The sequence below is a fragment of the Penaeus chinensis genome, chromosome 14, assembly GCF_019202785.1.
Source record: "Penaeus chinensis breed Huanghai No. 1 chromosome 14, ASM1920278v2, whole genome shotgun sequence".
NCBI lineage: Eukaryota > Metazoa > Arthropoda > Malacostraca > Decapoda > Penaeidae > Penaeus > Penaeus chinensis.
Genome location: NC_061832.1, coordinates 21,023,829 through 21,041,328, shown reverse-complemented (window position 1 = coordinate 21,041,328; position 17,500 = coordinate 21,023,829). Strand labels below are relative to the sequence as shown.

At 37.3% G+C, this 17,500-nt stretch overlaps 2 protein-coding genes across 6 annotated transcripts in view; one reads left to right on the top strand and one right to left on the bottom strand.

Annotated features, from left to right (window-relative positions):
* Positions 1-1,091: 1,091 nt before the first annotated feature.
* Positions 1,092-16,314, bottom strand: LOC125032106 (A-kinase anchor protein 10, mitochondrial-like). Of its 3 annotated transcripts, XM_047623101.1 has the most exons (11): positions 15,790-16,314; positions 10,346-10,537; positions 8,959-9,841; positions 7,325-7,448; positions 6,919-7,055; positions 5,980-6,124; positions 5,084-5,192; positions 3,003-3,189; positions 2,698-2,827; positions 1,639-1,816; positions 1,092-1,503 (listed from the first exon to the last, which is right to left on the bottom strand). In XM_047623101.1, exons 1-10 carry the CDS (start codon positions 15,812-15,814, stop codon positions 1,649-1,651), a joined length of 2,100 nt encoding a protein of 699 aa, XP_047479057.1. In that variant the 5' UTR covers positions 15,815-16,314; the 3' UTR covers positions 1,092-1,503; positions 1,639-1,648. The 3 variants fall into 3 exon arrangements, with proteins under 3 accessions (XP_047479057.1, XP_047479056.1, XP_047479058.1); XM_047623100.1 differs by having other exon boundaries at positions 1,092-1,816; XM_047623102.1 differs by having other exon boundaries at positions 1,092-1,816; positions 5,144-5,192.
* A 106-nt stretch (positions 16,315-16,420) lies between these two features.
* The window catches only part of LOC125032104 (integrin beta-PS-like), a 20,671-nt gene continuing 19,591 nt past the window's right edge, over positions 16,421-17,500 (top strand). Inside the window, exon 1 of one of the 3 annotated variants that reach the window (XM_047623097.1) lies at positions 16,421-16,559. The gene's annotated coding sequence lies outside the window, so the exon portion shown is untranslated. Of the gene's footprint in view, positions 16,560-16,754; positions 16,931-17,094; positions 17,218-17,500 lie in introns of those variants that run through there. The other 2 variants (XM_047623098.1, XM_047623099.1) reach the window with 2 other exon arrangements.

The window sequence follows — 17,500 nt, the reverse complement described above, 5'->3', positions numbered from 1 at the left end:
ACCTGCATTTGTAACAGTAATATATAGGCTTATTATCATTAATTGGTAACAAATCAAATGAAGAGCAGTCCAATACTAACTCACACTTGCCAAACATACCTGTCTTCTTGATAAGACAGCTTGCATTCACTGCAAGTCATGTTGAAAGATGACTTGTGTGAACTGCATGGCCTATTTCAGGTACCTTGATTTTCTGGCAACAATTATACAATCTCCTTATAAGCCATTTATAGATGTACTGCTTTTTCACTGTCTGTTGTGGGTGGCATAGCTTAACTTTTCTATGATCTACACATGTGAAAGTGCTCACTGATGCTAGTGGTTATACCTGAAAGCACATCATACTGTGCTTGAAAACAAAAAAATGATTCATCTGAAACAGGCCATTAAGTCCTACATACTTTTCATGTTGCTGATAGTAAAACAAAGTGTTCTGATTGAAAGGAGGGCTGCAGGCATGTGATCACATGCTTATTTTCAATGTATGTAACACTACTAATTGATGCCAGCAATTATTTTCAGCAGAGGTTTTTAGTACCTAAGTTACTCTTTCTCATTACACTATTAGACTGAAATAATATTCCTTTTTATTTAGCATGTGAAAGGTGTTAAGGGATATATTACAATTTATCTTCCATTTATTTAATTTTCACGACTGAAGAGAATTATATGGAACCCAACCTCCTTAACATTTTCACAGTTTAATGGGAAAACCAATCTGACACTATTATCAGACTGTTCTATGGAATGCATCCTAGTCAGGTAACAGGGGTTACCTGTAATTGTATATCCATATATACATGTACACAGACATGTGTATAAATATATATCAAATCATAACCCAACTGATAATTTTTCCAAGATGTAATCTTACTTGATGAATATACTCTCTGGAAACAGTGAGTGGGTATGGTGGGTGAGTTTTTGAGGGTGGATGGTTGGGTGAATATGTATGCATGCATGTATGTATGTATGTATGTATGTATATGTATGTATGTATGTATGTATGTATGTATGTATGTATGTATGTATGTATGTATGTATGTATGTATGTATGTATGTATAAGTGTATGTATAAGTGTATGTATAAGTGTATGTGTGTGTGTGTGTGTGTGTGTGTGTGTGTGTGTGTGTGTGTGTGTGTGTGTGTGTGTGTGTGTGTGTGTGTGTGTGTGTGTGTGTGTGTGTGAGAGACTTATGTATAGAGAGAGTGTAAGTGGTTCCTGCCAAGGCAAAACATCTCATCCTGCCTTGGATGTGCTAGGAATCGGCCTGGTCTTCATTCTGGCCTTGACTATGGCCTTTTCTTTGAAGTAAAATGGCCGCTGCTCTCCACTTCCTGCCTGACAACAACATATGCCAAAACAAGGACCTCTTGACTCCCAATGCATGCATTTAAGTTTCAAACCCTTTGATTACATCCCCACTAGGGCTCCTCTTAGCCTATCCATGAGCTACGACCAATTTTCCGTAAACGCTGTGACACTAACGCCATTGAGCTCCCTGGGGACAATCATGCCAAAATAATTATGTATATGTACATATGTACATTCGTTACTTCAACAAGTGCTCCTATAATTCACGGTCCTATTATCACATTTCTGTATTTAGCAGATAAAACTGTTCTGTTATAGATACCTCTTTCACATCATGAGGGGAAAACATCACTGAGATTATCCTGTGACATTGACGATGGTGTAAGTGGTGGTTGGGAGGACTCCATGCTGGATCTGTTGCTGCCTTGTGATCCTAAGGTTACACTCGTCACATCTTTAATGATCATCTCAGCCACTTTGTAAGCCATATCTTCTTTTACCTGGAAATATTTCAAAGTTTTTTTTATTTAGTAGCAACAGCAGTGCCAGCAGCAGCCTACTTCAGTATTCATAATTACAGTATCAATATAACTTATGTTTTAGGTTATGTAAATAAACTTTATTTCCTCTCTAATTAGTATTGCCATCATATTACCAACACCATATCAACATTATAGCATCTTTAGTTCTAGGACATTGCCAAACTATTGATCCAAAAATATGTTTCCCACAGCTTCTGCACCATTACAATGCACCTAATATGGACTAGTGTTTATTTCTTTATTAACCCACTGAATAAATGTACCTAGTGGCACAAGGGTAAGCCAAAATCTGGGTATTCAGCTTCCTTGAGTGGTGTCTCCTAGTTGTGTGGCTTATGGGCCCAGCTCAAACAAACAAACTTTTTGATGTTTTACCATTTTCCAAGGTCTATATTGTTATGGTGTATCAATATGATAATTGACTGTTTTTGTTGAACAAGCTTCATATTATCTCTCCAGGTAATTTACACTCTGTGCCATAACAGTAACATTAAATATCACTGTGTTATTAATGTAAATTTACATTTTTGTGTTATTCATCCAACACCGCTGCAGGAGTTGGTTCTTGCGTGTAAACACAGTGTCCTCCCTGAAGACAGCTGTCCAAGCATGACTGACAGATGGGAAATTTCTCAATCTTGGACTGGTGGGAATCCTGCATAAGTTCATGAACGAGTCCCTTCCTGAAGGCTGAAGTGCTTTGTGCAATATCTGACACACAGCAAAAATTTCCCATTGCCCACTCCTTGACCAAATTTTTTCATGACAAGAAGTTCAAATCACCAGGCTCCAATGGGTTAAGATGAAAAGAGAAAAAGAAAAACATAGCAATAACTTACCTTATCCTCATCCATGTTAACAAATCTTTTAAGAGTCCGAGAGATTTTTGACTCTGTCTTGCGATCAGGCTCTGGCTGCAGTTCTGATTCAAATCTTCCAAGCTCATTAATGAATCCACAGCTCATTTTACTGTTAAGGAAATATAAGTATCTGTATTACAAATGTATAAAAAAATATATATATAGTTAAGACACATTCAATTCTTCATTAATGAGTCCAAAATCATTTACCATATTTCATCAAAGATCCTGTATAAAACAATATACTTCCATAATGAACTAAATGTTAGCGCAATAAGCCATACCTGAAATTCTTTCGCCTCCATAGTGAATCTGGATCCGTAATCTGAGCCTCATCAATTCTCATGGCACCATCCAAATTGTGAAAACGGTGCGTGGATGAAGTATCCATTGCAAGCAGTGTATTTTGCGAACTGATTCCTGCTCCCCCATAGGTACTGCTCTGCTCACTGCTACATGTGCTCTCAGAGCCTGTGAAGGAAGATAGTGGATCCAAACTGCATTTCCAAGGTAATTAAATTTAAAGAAATCAACAAGTAGCAAAAATGTTTTGCTAAAGTGAATAAATAGGAGTCACAGTAAGAAAAAATATTCAAAATAAAAGAGTAAACAACATATTTTGGATAAATACACATTATCTACAAACATCTGGTAGACCAAAATTTCACTTTTCCATGATAAAAGCATAAAAGAATTACCCTACATCCAACATGTGGGGATCACCATCCGAAAGCTAAGAACTAAAAGTGTAAAGCTTATAGCTACTAGTTAGAGTGAACTGTGGAGAGCTGTAGTCCACCAACCACAAATAGTCTATCTGTATTACTGACAGAAGAAGGATTCATTGCAAGTTTACTTTTCTTTTCATTTTACTGAGAATGTAACCTGGCTAAATGACTTCTGTAAAGCATAACTTCACCATTAAAGCTATGACACAAAATTATGTAAGAGTAACTGCTCTTCTGACAATAAAAGGGCTCTACCCTTCTTACACAAACAAATTCACACTGTACAAGCAAAAAGAATGAATGATTTTTTCCCCTTTCTGGACAAAGGATAAAAATACGTAATTCAAAAGAAAGAAAACTGATTGTAAAATCACCAAAATCCTGATGATAAACAAGTATTTTCCAGAGAACAAGAATTAGAAGTGGAAATCAATGTAGTGTAGTTTGATAAAATGCTGTAAAATACGAGAAAAAAAGGAAATATAAAAGCTGCACTGTTTACACCATGTTGTCAATGTGTTTTGAGTTTATGATTTATATTTTCTGATCGCCAATGAAACTGGAAATAACAGACTGAAACCTAGATGTAACTTTTCAATTCCCTAAAACAAGCTAGGATTACTCTCTTTCTCCTCAAGTACAAATTTCCTTAAAAAAAAAAAAAAAAAAAAGAAAGAAAAAAAAAGCAAGTGAAAATGTATGAACAAAGATAAAAATAGAAATGAGTAAAAAAAAAAAAAAAAAAAAAAAAAGGATACATATCTACCCCTCTCCCTTACCCATCAAAAGTACACATACTCTCTTTCCCCTCTATTCATTAAAAGGATATATACACACAGTAGACTCCCTTCCCTCTTTGAAAGCAAAGTACACATACAATCTATCCCTCTTATATCACTAAGCTGACGGGCCGCACCTATTGGCGTCATAACATACTGCTTGCTCAGCGGGGTATGGCTGTACGCCACAACAAAGTGCCATAGCACCTGGAGTGGGATGTTCAGCTTGATGTCCTGGACTCCAGTGCCCAATGTCTGCTTGTTGCCACTAAGCTCCAGAGCTTACAATTTATATCTATTTTCTTTACCCCTCAGCATTGGGTTAAATAGACTTCCCTAAAACCATCAAAGTAGATTTGTATTCTCCTTCCTGTTACCAAGCAAAGTACATATACACTCCTCTCCTCCTTACCAAGCAAAGAACACACAAACCCCCTCAATCTTACCCTCCCCTCTCCTCCTGCCCTTAAGTTCAGGGTGTCCCTTGGCATTCCCACTATGTATCGCTTGCAACAAAAATACACATATGCCCCCCAGGCCTTTATCTGACTAAAGTACATATGTATCCATGTCCCCCCATATTCTGCAAAAGTATACATATAACCCTCTTCCCCCTTCCCCAGTAAAAGTCACATTTATCCACCCTCCCCCTTATTAAGTAAAAGTATACAAATACCCCCTCCCTCTTACTGAGACAAGTACACATTTATCCCCACTCACCCTTACACAAATCACACATGTACACTCTTCTTCCCCTTACACAAAGTATGTGACCAACTTTTGATATATCTCTGACAAGCAGTGGAAGTATAATTAACCTACAAGCATCACACTGCACAAGCAAAGAAAAGCATTTACCTGATCTCTTTTTGCGGCCAAGCAGCTCAATACTCGTCTTGACAGTATTAATCAACTCACTCAGGTACTTGATGTGAAGACTGGATGACAAATAGCCAGGGAGGAAATCCTGAAAGAAAAGATTATGCAAAACATACCTGAATCAACAGTGTAAAATCACTAGAGGCCATGACTAAGAAATTTGGTTACTGAAAGTATTGAGGATTTTTCAGGATATTAATGTCCTGTTGTGATGACAGTCTTGGAGACTTTTCAGGGTATTAATGTACTGTGGGTGAGTATCTTTAAGCTATGTTATCATTATCTTATATTATCATAGAAGCACTTCATGCACATATGCATTATGATGGAAATACTTCCCTGGTATTTATTTTTACCCAATTCATAAAACAAAGAAAATTCTAATAACTTACATAACAAAAGGTTTACTATTTCAAGAAAAAAAATACAGCTTAACTTAAATCTTACTATAAAATAGGTCCAAGAAAAGAGGCACCATTTTTTCTACATACAAACAAAAATAGTAACAATCAAATGCAAATACTAAGACAATGTTTTTTTGCATGAAAATACTTTAAATCATGAAATGTAAAACAGGAATATGAATAAACATATCTGATCGACCATTTTCAACAAATTACAATTTTAGATATCCTTACATCTGAACAAAACCAAATTTCTTATAAGTCAGCTGAAAATGAAACAACAGGAAGACCAACGGAGACGACAATAAGAATGCTGCTTCAAAAACCTAACTACACTGAAGAACAAATACAAATTTCATTATGATACCACACACACACTCACAAATAACAGCGAGCACCCTCCCAAAGGTAAACAAACAACCCAATTACGATAGTGACAATAACAATAATCAAACCAAAATAACATATTACCCTTTCTAGAACATGCAGAACCACTCTGAGAGGCAAATTAAAACAGGATGGCAGGGGTCCCTCCTCACGGCAGATATTGCTTTCAACTTCAAATCTTACTCGGTCACTGAATCCTTGCGGACACGTTGCTTGCAGAGAAAAGTACCTGCGAGGTGGGGACAAAACACTTCAGAAATATTTATTACCATATTTTTTTTTTTATCTAACACCTCAAATTTCTTTATGGAGAGCTGTCAGGACTAGCAGGGTGATGAGATAGGATTAGGTAAATTTACATCACTGGTTATCATTAAGCAACTTTTGGCCACATACAGCTAAGTCAAGGACCTTTTTTATTACATTTATAGCTAAAAAGCACACAATACAAAGTTGTTCAATTGCAATAATTCAATTGCAATCTCTGTAACAGAACTTGGTCAGCATATACAAAATAATCTATAGTCTATTTATTTTCTCTCACTTGTTCTTGCTTCTGAAAATTACAATTTTGGTTAACTGTTCTGAACAGAAATCACTTTTTGTCAGATCATTAAAATATAAGAAGCATTCATCTCTCTAAGCACATTTCATCACGGTTTATAATATTTACGTACTGAACGAATAAATTTCATAAACTCATTTTCACATATTTTATGAATTAACTAATGTACATTGACCTCTTGGGGTTCTTCATTAACATAAAGTAATTAATTATTTTTCAGATATCAAGACAGTGAAATGAAACTAAATATTTTGAGGTAAGTAATACAAACACTTCACAAAGGATGCAAACCATTAATCTTTCTCTAACAAAAGGGGCCACACTTATGAACCTAAACAGCCAAGTCTACCTGACTGAGAGGTCATGAATAGAAAACCGATACAGAAAAAATAAACAAGTAACAGACATAAGAAGGATTTTTTCCCCCCATTCATCTCTATCTCCTTGCTTTTACTCACTTGTCATACAGGACCATGGCATCTGCCTGTGCTTGCTGAGGATCGTACATGCCAGCATGCTCAATCAGCTGCTGACGGAAATTTGAAGCTGCCACCCACAATTGCAGCATTTGCCGTCCTCCTTCCTGCTCCACATACTGCAATAAGAAAACAGCACTGGTTATTGCTAAACTGCCAGTCTTAAAATCAATAGCAGTAAACAATGGACTGAAAAAGTATCTACACAAAGGAAAATTGTTTTAGATATCAGCACAAATACTATACTGTACAACACTAATATGCATCATATATCAATGTTATTTCCTATTCACCTTAAAAATTATAACTTTTTCTTTGAATGTATAAAGAAATACAGTAGGTATAACATCTGGTATTCTGTTCTGCTACAGGCCATTGCTATACTTACCTCCATGAAGTAAGGAAATGCTGAATCACTATATAGAATATCTGCCAAACGCACAGAGCCACTGGTGAGAACGTCTATTTGGTGTTTGAGGTAGTAGTCACTTGCAAGAAACTTTGGGAGGTATCTGGAAAATAAATAAATAAATAAATAAAATAATTATTATAAAAAGCATTTTCAAAGGTCATTTTATTTCTGGCCTACCTGTTCCCTCATTTTGCTATGATTCACTGGATATCTAAGAGGAACTCTTTACCCCAATGCCGCCACGGCAAATTAATAAAAAATGGTGAAAATGCTGTGCTCATTTTCTATATTTTTTGTGAAATGTTTCTGCACATAGATGGCTCTGCTAGTGCTTAGCCACAAAGGAGTCAATCAGCAGACCTTGTGACCTTACCTTATTTGAATTGGAAGGAAAAATTATTTTTTTTACTAGTGCTATGAATATTGATGGTGTTATTTTTATTATAAACATTATAATTACTATAATGTTATAAAGATTAGTAACAGCAAAATACAATAACGTAAAATATTTTTTAAATCAAGGGCAAACGGGCGAGACAGGCAGTACTCGTAATTGGCTCATTGGTGACTTAGTACAAATGTAGCCATCTATGTGTAAAAGCAATCAAACAAGTAACTCACAGTGGGCATAACAGGTATGTACACATCATGCCCATCGGCAATGGGTTAAAAAGACTTTATTCAATGAATAAAAGAGAAAGTGTTAACAGCACATGATGACAAGATCTGGGAAAAAAAAAAAAAAAAAAAAAAAAAGGATGTTATAGGCTTACATCATTTACTATAAAGAAAGACACAGAGTTTATTTTATTAACTGTTCTAACACACTGATGGCTCCATAAGTACTAAGTCACCAGTGAGCCAATTACAAGTATACTACCTGTCTCACCTGTTTACCCTTTTCATTAATTTTCGAAAATGTCTTATGTTATCTAAAATTGCAGTTACTAATGTCAATAACATTATAGTAATTATCATGACTATAATAAAAATAAAACCATCGATATTCATAGTATTAGTAAAAATATTTTTTTCCCACCAATTCAAGTAAAGGTGAAATCCGGTAAAGTCACAAGGTCTACTAATAGACTCCTTTATGGGTAAGAACTAGCAAAGCCATCTATGTCCAGAGACATTTCACAAATAATTAAAAAAAAAAAGCACAGCATATTCCCGGCAGCATTGCGTTAAGATTCTGTTCTCCCAGAAAATGATTCACATTAAGCACATCTATTTTCACAACTGAATCTATTCTCTTAATATGAAGTTAGGCCCACCAAGACTAACAACCAGGTGATTACTAAGGACACTTCAAGTCTTCCATTTCTCGACTGAATTTATTTATTTGAGTTACTTTATATTAACCTGTGATCCTAAAATAGTTTAATATATGCATTTAATCTTGAAAATATTTGTGGATAACAATTCACAAATGTCAACCAAAATTCCTGATTCTACAGGTATCCTGTCTTGAAAATATAATTTTTATCATAAAAAGGTCCTTTTTTCAAGAAATTTCATCTGTGAATTTTGAATTTCTACACTATCAGGGCAAGTGACAAAGTCCTTACGTAATACTAAACAAAGAGAAATGGATTATCAATACTCACTCTCTTTCTAGGACACCAAACACTATTTTCTGTGCTGGAACAAAGCACTCAGAATCAATGTCTTCCTGAACTACGGAGATCTTTAGTAGGATAACCTCTCTAATATCATCATCTAGACCAATAGATTGTTCTGCATCCCTTGCTATGTACTTGTTGAAAATCTTCATGGCATCCTCTGCTATGCTTTGTCTGAGTTTCTGAGCCCTTGAACATACTGAGGCACTTGGGCTTGAAAAACCTCTTGAATCTTTTAAAAGAGGTTTTGCTGTAATAACACTTTCACTTCCGACTGGCTTTGTATTGCTTTCTTTAACACTATCCATATGATTGGGTAATATCACACACTTCTCATCACTAGTTTTCGGGTTCCCTTCAGAAGTCCGAGCATCACAGTTCAGCACCTTGCTAAAGCTCCCATCAGGGCTATTAAGAGGAGTAACATCATTCGCATGCTTAATATTACTTACTAAATCAGGTAAGACCAATCCTTTATCTCTAGATTGCATTCCTTCCTTTGGGCCAAAGCTTTCTGTCCTTGAATTTGAGCATGACTGAGTAGTGTAATTCTCAAATATTTCATCAACGGTCTGTTTTTGCTTGTTTTCCGGTTCTGTACAATTACTATCGCTATAATCTATATAAGATCTATCGCTAGTTGTGGAAGTTGCTATGTCGGATGTTATATGCACATCCTGGCTTCGTATGCGAGTCACAGCTGCAGCTCTGAAGCTAGTAGCATCCAGCCAGAACCTTGCATACTTCTCAGCACCCCAACCTTGCAAAAACTGCAAGAAGTATGGCAGAGTGGAGTGGCTATCGAGGATATCTTCAACAGTCTTTACAAATTGTGATTGTATTTGCAATGGATCCACCTTTTTGTCCCCTGAAAAAATTAAAAGAAATTTTGTATTGATCTTTCATACTTAAAAAATTAAGATACTAAAAATTATGTACTTTCATTCTCTCTAATACTTGGTCATCCTATTTGGTTAGTTTCTTCTCACCCCTGCAGTTACAAAAAACATGATAAAAATTCATTGTAACATTTTATATACATGGTCACTGATATATAATTCCTCTCTTAAAGAAACTATCACAAAATCCTTGAATCTAAAAAAGCTGCAATTCACTAAGGACTAACATCTGAAGCAATTAACTGTCCAGTTCAAACACTGGATAGCAAATACTTTTGGGAGTGATTAAGCCATGAAAAGTATAAACATATCTTCCGTAAAAATGTGTCGATGAATATTGACATTTTCATCATAATGCCTGCTGACAAGACAAAAATACACTGACTTTTACACAAACTTCGACACATGTAACAACCTAATACATACACATTGTGATACATACACACACAATGCACAAGACACGAGCCACTCACCTGACTCGGACATGAACAGGTCTTCATCAGAGCGTGTAATGAAGCGCAAGTTACTAGACGGTGCCTGCTGTGAGGGGGGCGATGAGGTCACTTCAGCACCCTGGCATACTTCAGCTCCCCCCTGATAGGAAGAACTGCTTGCGGCCGCTCCATGGCCCGTGTGGTTTGGGCTCCCTCCCCCAGACCCACCTCCTGTGAAGAATAGGGACTTTATGCTCTTTATGTACAGATTTTGATACCTTAAAAAAATATGCTAAAGTATAAAGTCAAAACTGAAAATATATTTGGTCAAAATTATTCAGGTGGAGGAGGAGGAGGAGGAGGAGGAGGAGGAGGAGGAGGAGGAGGAGGAGGAGGAGGAGGAGGAGGAAGAGGAGGAAGAGGAGGAAGAGGAGGAAGAGGAGGAGGAGGAGGAAGAGGAGGAGGAGGAGGAGGAAAAGGAGGAGGAGGGAAAGGGGGAGGAGGAAGAGGAGGAGGAGAAATAGGAGGAGGAGGAGGAGAAGGAGGAGAAGGAGGAGGAGGAGGAGGAGGAGGAGGAGGAGGAGGAGGAGGAGGAGGAGGAGGAGGAGGAGGAGGAGGAGGAGGAGGAGGAGGAGAAGGAGGAGGAGGAGAAGGAGGAGGAATAGGAGGAGTAGGAGAAGGAGGAGGAGGAGGAGAAGGAGGAGGAATAGGAGGAGGAGGAGGAGGAGGAGGAGGAGGAGGAGGAGGAGGAGGAGGAGAAGGAGAAGGAGAAGGAGAAGGAGAAGGAGAAGGAGAAGAAGGAGAAGGAGAAGGAGAAGGAGAAGGAGAAGGAGAAGGAGAAGAAGAAGGAGAAGAAGGAGAAGAAGAAGAAGAAGAAGAAGAAGAAGAAGAAGAAGAAGAAGAAGAAGAAGAAGAAGAAGAAGAAGAAGAAGAAGAAGAAGAAGAAGAAGAAGAGGAAGAAGAAGAAGAATAGGGAGAGGCAGAGGGATAGAGGAAAAGATGGAGTAGGAAAATGAGGAAATGAAGGAAATACAAAAGGAAGAAGAGGAGGAGGAGGAGAATGAGAGAAAGAAGGGAAGAAATTAAGAAAAAGAAAAAGAGGAGATGGAGATTTCACTTAGTAGCTGATTGCCAGAGACTAAAATTATTTCCAATAAACAGAGGTCATTTGGAAAATGTAGAAAATGAGAATGAATAATTAGCTACAAGACATGTACTTAACATTTTGACATCAGAATTACAAATTTTGATAAATATATAATATCAAAATGTAATTAATGAAGGCCAAGCCATCTCCACTGATCATATAGGTCAGCTGAGTCACCTCAATAAAACATCAGCCTTTAAAAAGTGCCAGGCTTTTTCTCACCCTCATTTCAGTGTGAATGTGAAATACTACATGTAAATCAGTTGAGCTAGAACTATCTCACATCTTTTCTTCCAGCCATAGAGTTCACTCCCCCCTCCTTCCCTCCCTCCCCTTCCCTCTACATTCTTTTATTCCACTGGGTCTTCTCCTCACGTCTCCTGCCTCTTTTCCCACCCAATCCTCCCTATAAAAACATCAAAGACTATTTCACTAACTTTCCCATCCCCTCTGCCTACTTCCCTTTGGACCTCCTCTCTTTAACTACCTTCTAGTCATATTTTTCTTTTTGTACTTTATATTTACATATACATAATATGACTTACTGCTATACAATCATAAAGATTTTATGTTTTATTGCCTGATGTATATCTATTCATACGTATTTTGTAAGTTTCACCAATTTTGCATATAGGGCAAATGTTTCACTCTTCAGTAACAATTAGACATAACACCAGAAGACAAACAGTCCCTAATGTATAAAACTGAACTCTTCAAATAAAAAAAAATAAAAAAAATTCTCCTGTTTTAAATTCAAGGTTACTCACATCTGGGCTAAAGTATTGTGTGTCTGTAGGGGTTATCTTCAATTTTCAAACCTACAGACAAAGTACTCATGTTTTCTACTATTTGTGGTCATGAGGATAAATTATTGTGATACTACTGGTACACTGTGAAAATAGACTTGGGTATTTCTACAGAAAGGGTCTATATTGCCAGTACTTACACTTTAGGTATTAATAGACTGCTTGTAATATGTAGTGTGTATTTATATCAGTTTTAATCCATAAAAATTATCTATAGATACAATATTGGCTTCATTAGCTAATGATGATAAATAATAGGGTAAACATTTACAGAACAAACAATAAGAAAACATATCAAAGATAAATTACACAAATATAACCCAAATAAAGTTAGAACTCAGATGGTTTCTTAGAAAGGTTTGCAAGCCCTATCTTGCCAAAATATATGTGGTGAAGGTTGTTGGCTTTTCTTCAGTACTAACAGACATGGACACTGTGATGATAACTGACACTGTGCCATTCTAATCATTGCTATTATTGTCCCTATAAATGGTGTCCATAGACTAAAAGAACTATATCTGCACAGTGTACATCACAAATAATACATAATTACAAAAACTATCATTTTTAGTGGACCCTTCCTGAATTGATACTGAGCTTTAGGATAAGGTAATGACAGCCATAAGGGGTGGAAAACAGTGAGGGAATGAAGGGGGGCCAGTAATTATGGGTGAGGTGGAGGGGGAGTGAATAAGCAATCATTTTATAAGGCTGTGCAATGACCACATGATATGTTTCAATCTGTCCAATGCTCTGCTCTAAATACATCCACACCATAAAAAAACTTTTATTTCCTCCACTATACTGTCTATTCTACCAAGACAAATATAAAAGGAGCATTGTGTGATGATATAACAATCATATGAACCAGATATGCAATACCAACAACTGGCAGATTATCACAGAAAATAGGAAACTCAAGAAATCTTACCACTGAAGCCTTGGACCGATACTTCAGTCTTGTTTTATTAATTTCATTTACATGCAGATAGCTTCTGAAGTACTCTATCACTAACTTTTAAAATACAAGCCTTACTGATCTCACCTGTTTATGCCATGCCCTTAATTATTATTTTTTTTCCCCTTTTACTCTATCCTCATTATTAATGCCAATAATACTTTACAGTACAGACAAACTCAAGTCCCCAACTCCATGTCACAAAATGTATTCAACAATCCAAGTTGCCATGACTGGCCATACTGCCTGAAGGGAGGGTTGATGGGGGGGCCCTGAGAAACACTGTCTTCATCTCGGTGTGCATGGCAAGATAGAGCTGAAACTTGGGAGCACTGAGTAGACTTAGGCTGCAAGCGGCAGTTTCCGTCATCTTTTTCCTTTATTTGTGGCGTTACCATTGGTGTCTACAGATTATTTCTCGTAACAGTGACTTCAACTTTTTGTCCTCTACAAGAATACCACCTCCAATTTGCCCTAGCTTAGTGCAGCCATCCCATAAAGATTAAGCTTAATGTTATTATTGTTATTACTATCAGTATTATAATATTTGTCATTATCATGACTATTCCTACTTCAATTTTCTTCTTATTCTTCCTATCATTATCATTATTATCTTCATTACTATTATCACCATTGTCATTATCATTATCTTTATTATTAGTATTATCTTTATCATTACTATTATGAGTACTATTATGATTATAATTATTATTATTAATATCCTTATTATTATTATTATTAATATCATCATCATCATCATCATCATCATCATCATCATCATTATCATTATCATTATTATTATCATTATCATCCTTATCATCATTATCATTATTATTATTATTATTACTATCATTATTACTATTATTTTTATTATTACTATTATTATTATTATCACTATCATTATTATTATTACTATCATTATTATCATTACTATCATTATTATTATTACTATCATTATTATTCTCATTGTCATTACTATTACTATCATAAGTATCACCATCATCACCATCATCATCATTATCATCATTATTATCATTATTAATACTAATATCATTACAATTATGATCATTATATATTAATACTAATATCATTACAATTATGATCATTATATATTAATACTAATATCATTACAATTATGATCATTATATATTATTACAAGTATCATCATCATCATTTCAAAACATTAACTTTAATAATAGAAATAAAAACAAACCCCTTTCCTCCTGAAAACAGGTTATTGGTGAACTTGCTTAGGCCTAGCAACTGGCTCCCAAGAATTAGCAACCTTAGGGCTGTTTATGCTTAACCAAAATCAATAAAATTAAACCACAGTAGACAATTCTATATACACACACTCCTGGCATCAATGGGCTAATTTGCTTTTCCAAGCCCTCGTTTGGGACCAGAAGTGTAGAGAAATAAGTTATTCTGGCTATAATATACAGCACAGAAGGTACAAAGGTTTATCAAATTTGGTATCAATGGACACCTATTGATATCTATTAGCCTTATATAGTGGTAATAAGTTGTGGAAATAACAAATATGAACGGTCAAACACTCCTGAACTTTGAACAACTCAGGAATGTGTGTGCAGTGAGAAATGTTTCTCATAAAGCCTCTACCTCCTTTGGGTTGTGATTTCACTTATGAGGCACATCATTCAGGTCTGTCTGAGCTCTACCTTGCCAGTCAGATATGGTTGGAATTTTGCATTCCGGGTGGGAGGTTGGAAGGTTGGCAAAAATACATAAATAACGTATGATCTAACCCTGCCATTTCCTGAGGATACTTCATGCTTACCCCTTACTCATCATAGAAAAATATTATTTTGGACCATATCCTGCAGCTGAATGGATGTATTTTAATGTGCATGCAAAAAATTACAAATTATGAAAACAATTTAAAAATAACTGTATCTCTGGTGAACACACCCTATATTTGATGCAATAATATAGTGGCATAAACACACTGGTATGAAAGCTCAAGGCACTCAATTTCACTAATCTTGGCAGCCTTGTCCTCCCTCTGACAATCTAGTGTAAGAAGGTATGTATCAAGTACATGTTAAACATCAAACATTTTCCTTTTGCAGGTTGCGCCATGTATTTCTTGCATTTCTAAGTAACTTATATTGCAAAGTAATATATGTAGGTGGAGTCATTTTGTAGTATCTGCAGTGGTGGTGGACCTATTTTTAACATATTATTCAAAGTAAACTAAAGGTTGTGTCGTTGTCTCGGTGGGAAATTTAAGGCAAAGAGTCCCCCATTCACAGAAAAACTAATGAAATACTATGACTGCTGAATATACCGCTGCCATTATTAATTACAGCGAGCGAATTGCAATGCCGCGCAACCAAATCCACGAATGATAATCTACCACCAAGAGTTACCTATAATCTACCACCAAAAGGGGCCTATAAGCTAATACCATTATCGTTTAACATCAAACACACATGATAATAAATTCCCCGACCCAAAGTAAGTCTTTTCATTTTAAACCCAACATTATCTTTCTTCTCCTTCTTCGACCGCTTCACGACATCCTTTTCAACTCCAAGGCTGAACTTACGAAACTTCTTCCAGAGGGACGACATTTCGGGGAAACTGTCATAGACATTTCATATCTATTTTCCGCGTTTCCTGTCCTCCTTCTACTCCAGCTGACCGAGAGAACAACAAATAGCAGTCATAAGGGACGGGAACTCGGCCGTCTTCAAAAGGGGTTCGGAAACCCCTTTGGATTCCTAAAGATTTTCGATCCTATACTTCAGATCTTCTCTTTCCCTTCTTATCTGTAGACGAATCTTTGAGTGCTTATACTTGCGAATGATACCATTTTCGTCATGAAAAAAATATAATCGAGGATATAGATAACAGTTTATCGCGTCTGTATGCATAAAAGTAAGTAAGGGAAGATATGAGATCATAATTTCCCGAGAGTGATATGAGGTCACGTCGTTTTCTAATTTCGTAGGTCACTCGGCCATTCCCATTTTCTTTTGCGTTACATATAGAAAACGGAAGGCTGCAGATGCACCTTTGTTATCAATCTGCATGTTTTATATATACACAAAATGATTTCAAGACCCACAAGAATAAGGGTAAATATGGATGAAGGCCAACAGAGATTTGACGAGCGAATAGAACAGGCGGCCAGCGGCCAGCCTGAAGAGCCGTGTGTGACAAGAAGTCATGACGTCACGAAGGGTGTTTGTTTTCCATTTTTAGCTGCGGTCGGGCCTCGTCGCCCCTCTATTTACTCCGCTTTCCTCGCTTGCAATGCCCGCCCCCTGTTCCCTCTCAGCCTAGAACACACTTCCAACCCCTCCGGCAGAAGAGGTGAGTCGAAATCCGCCCCAGGAGTGGCGAAAAGTGCGACATTTAAGCGCGAAAAGTTCAGATGCAAGAGAGAGAGGGCGAGGAGGGCGACGCCTCGACTCTCGCCACTTCCTCGGCCTCTCATTCTCGGAAGTTGACTCACGCTCGGGTTTGTAACTCGGCATCCCGTCGTCGTCACGGGGGAGTGCGGTGAGTCAGGCCCGACGAGCAGGAGCGCAGGAGAGGCTCCCGAGGACTTTAAAGTGTGGGGAAGGGATATTCGCGAGTCGTGGGCGTGTTTGAGTCGTGTGGGAGTGAACGAGTGTGGGCGAAGGACCTCCGCTCCTCCTCTCCTTCTGCTCCTCCTCCACTCCTCCTGCTGGGCTGCTCGGGTAAGAGACGCGCAGAGGACCCCCCTCGCACGTGCTTTTGTCTCCGCCAGATTCCCGAAGGCACAGAGCCGAGGGTGAGGATCCTGTCCGGGATGTTCGAAAGCCCGCTGTGGAAATTACGAGGGAGTGCCAGTGCCCCGGGAGCGTCGGCAGTGAAGGGAAAGGGAAGGGAATTTATGCAGTGCCAGAGGAATGCGCTGGTGTGGTCATGCCTTTTCTGGGCTCATTGGCATTTCCACGTCGTCCTCTTGTCCGTGTGGTGTCTTCTTGGGTTGGGAAAATCTCTGGTAAAAAGTTCATTTTACGTGTGATCAAGAAGATAGATTCATGGATGTGTAACTTTCTTGTGTTTGCCATGAAATTCACCTAAAAATCAGTCTGTAAGATCATTTGTAAAGAAATGTGATGCAACTAGTATATATCCTACTCATAGAAATACAGAAGTGCCTCCCATGATATCAGATTAAGTTCCTGAGGGAATTATTATAGTGGTATTAATTCTGTGGTTTAAATTCCATGCAATGAGGGCCAGGTTGATCGTAAAACAAGCTAAGAGGATAAAGTTGAAGG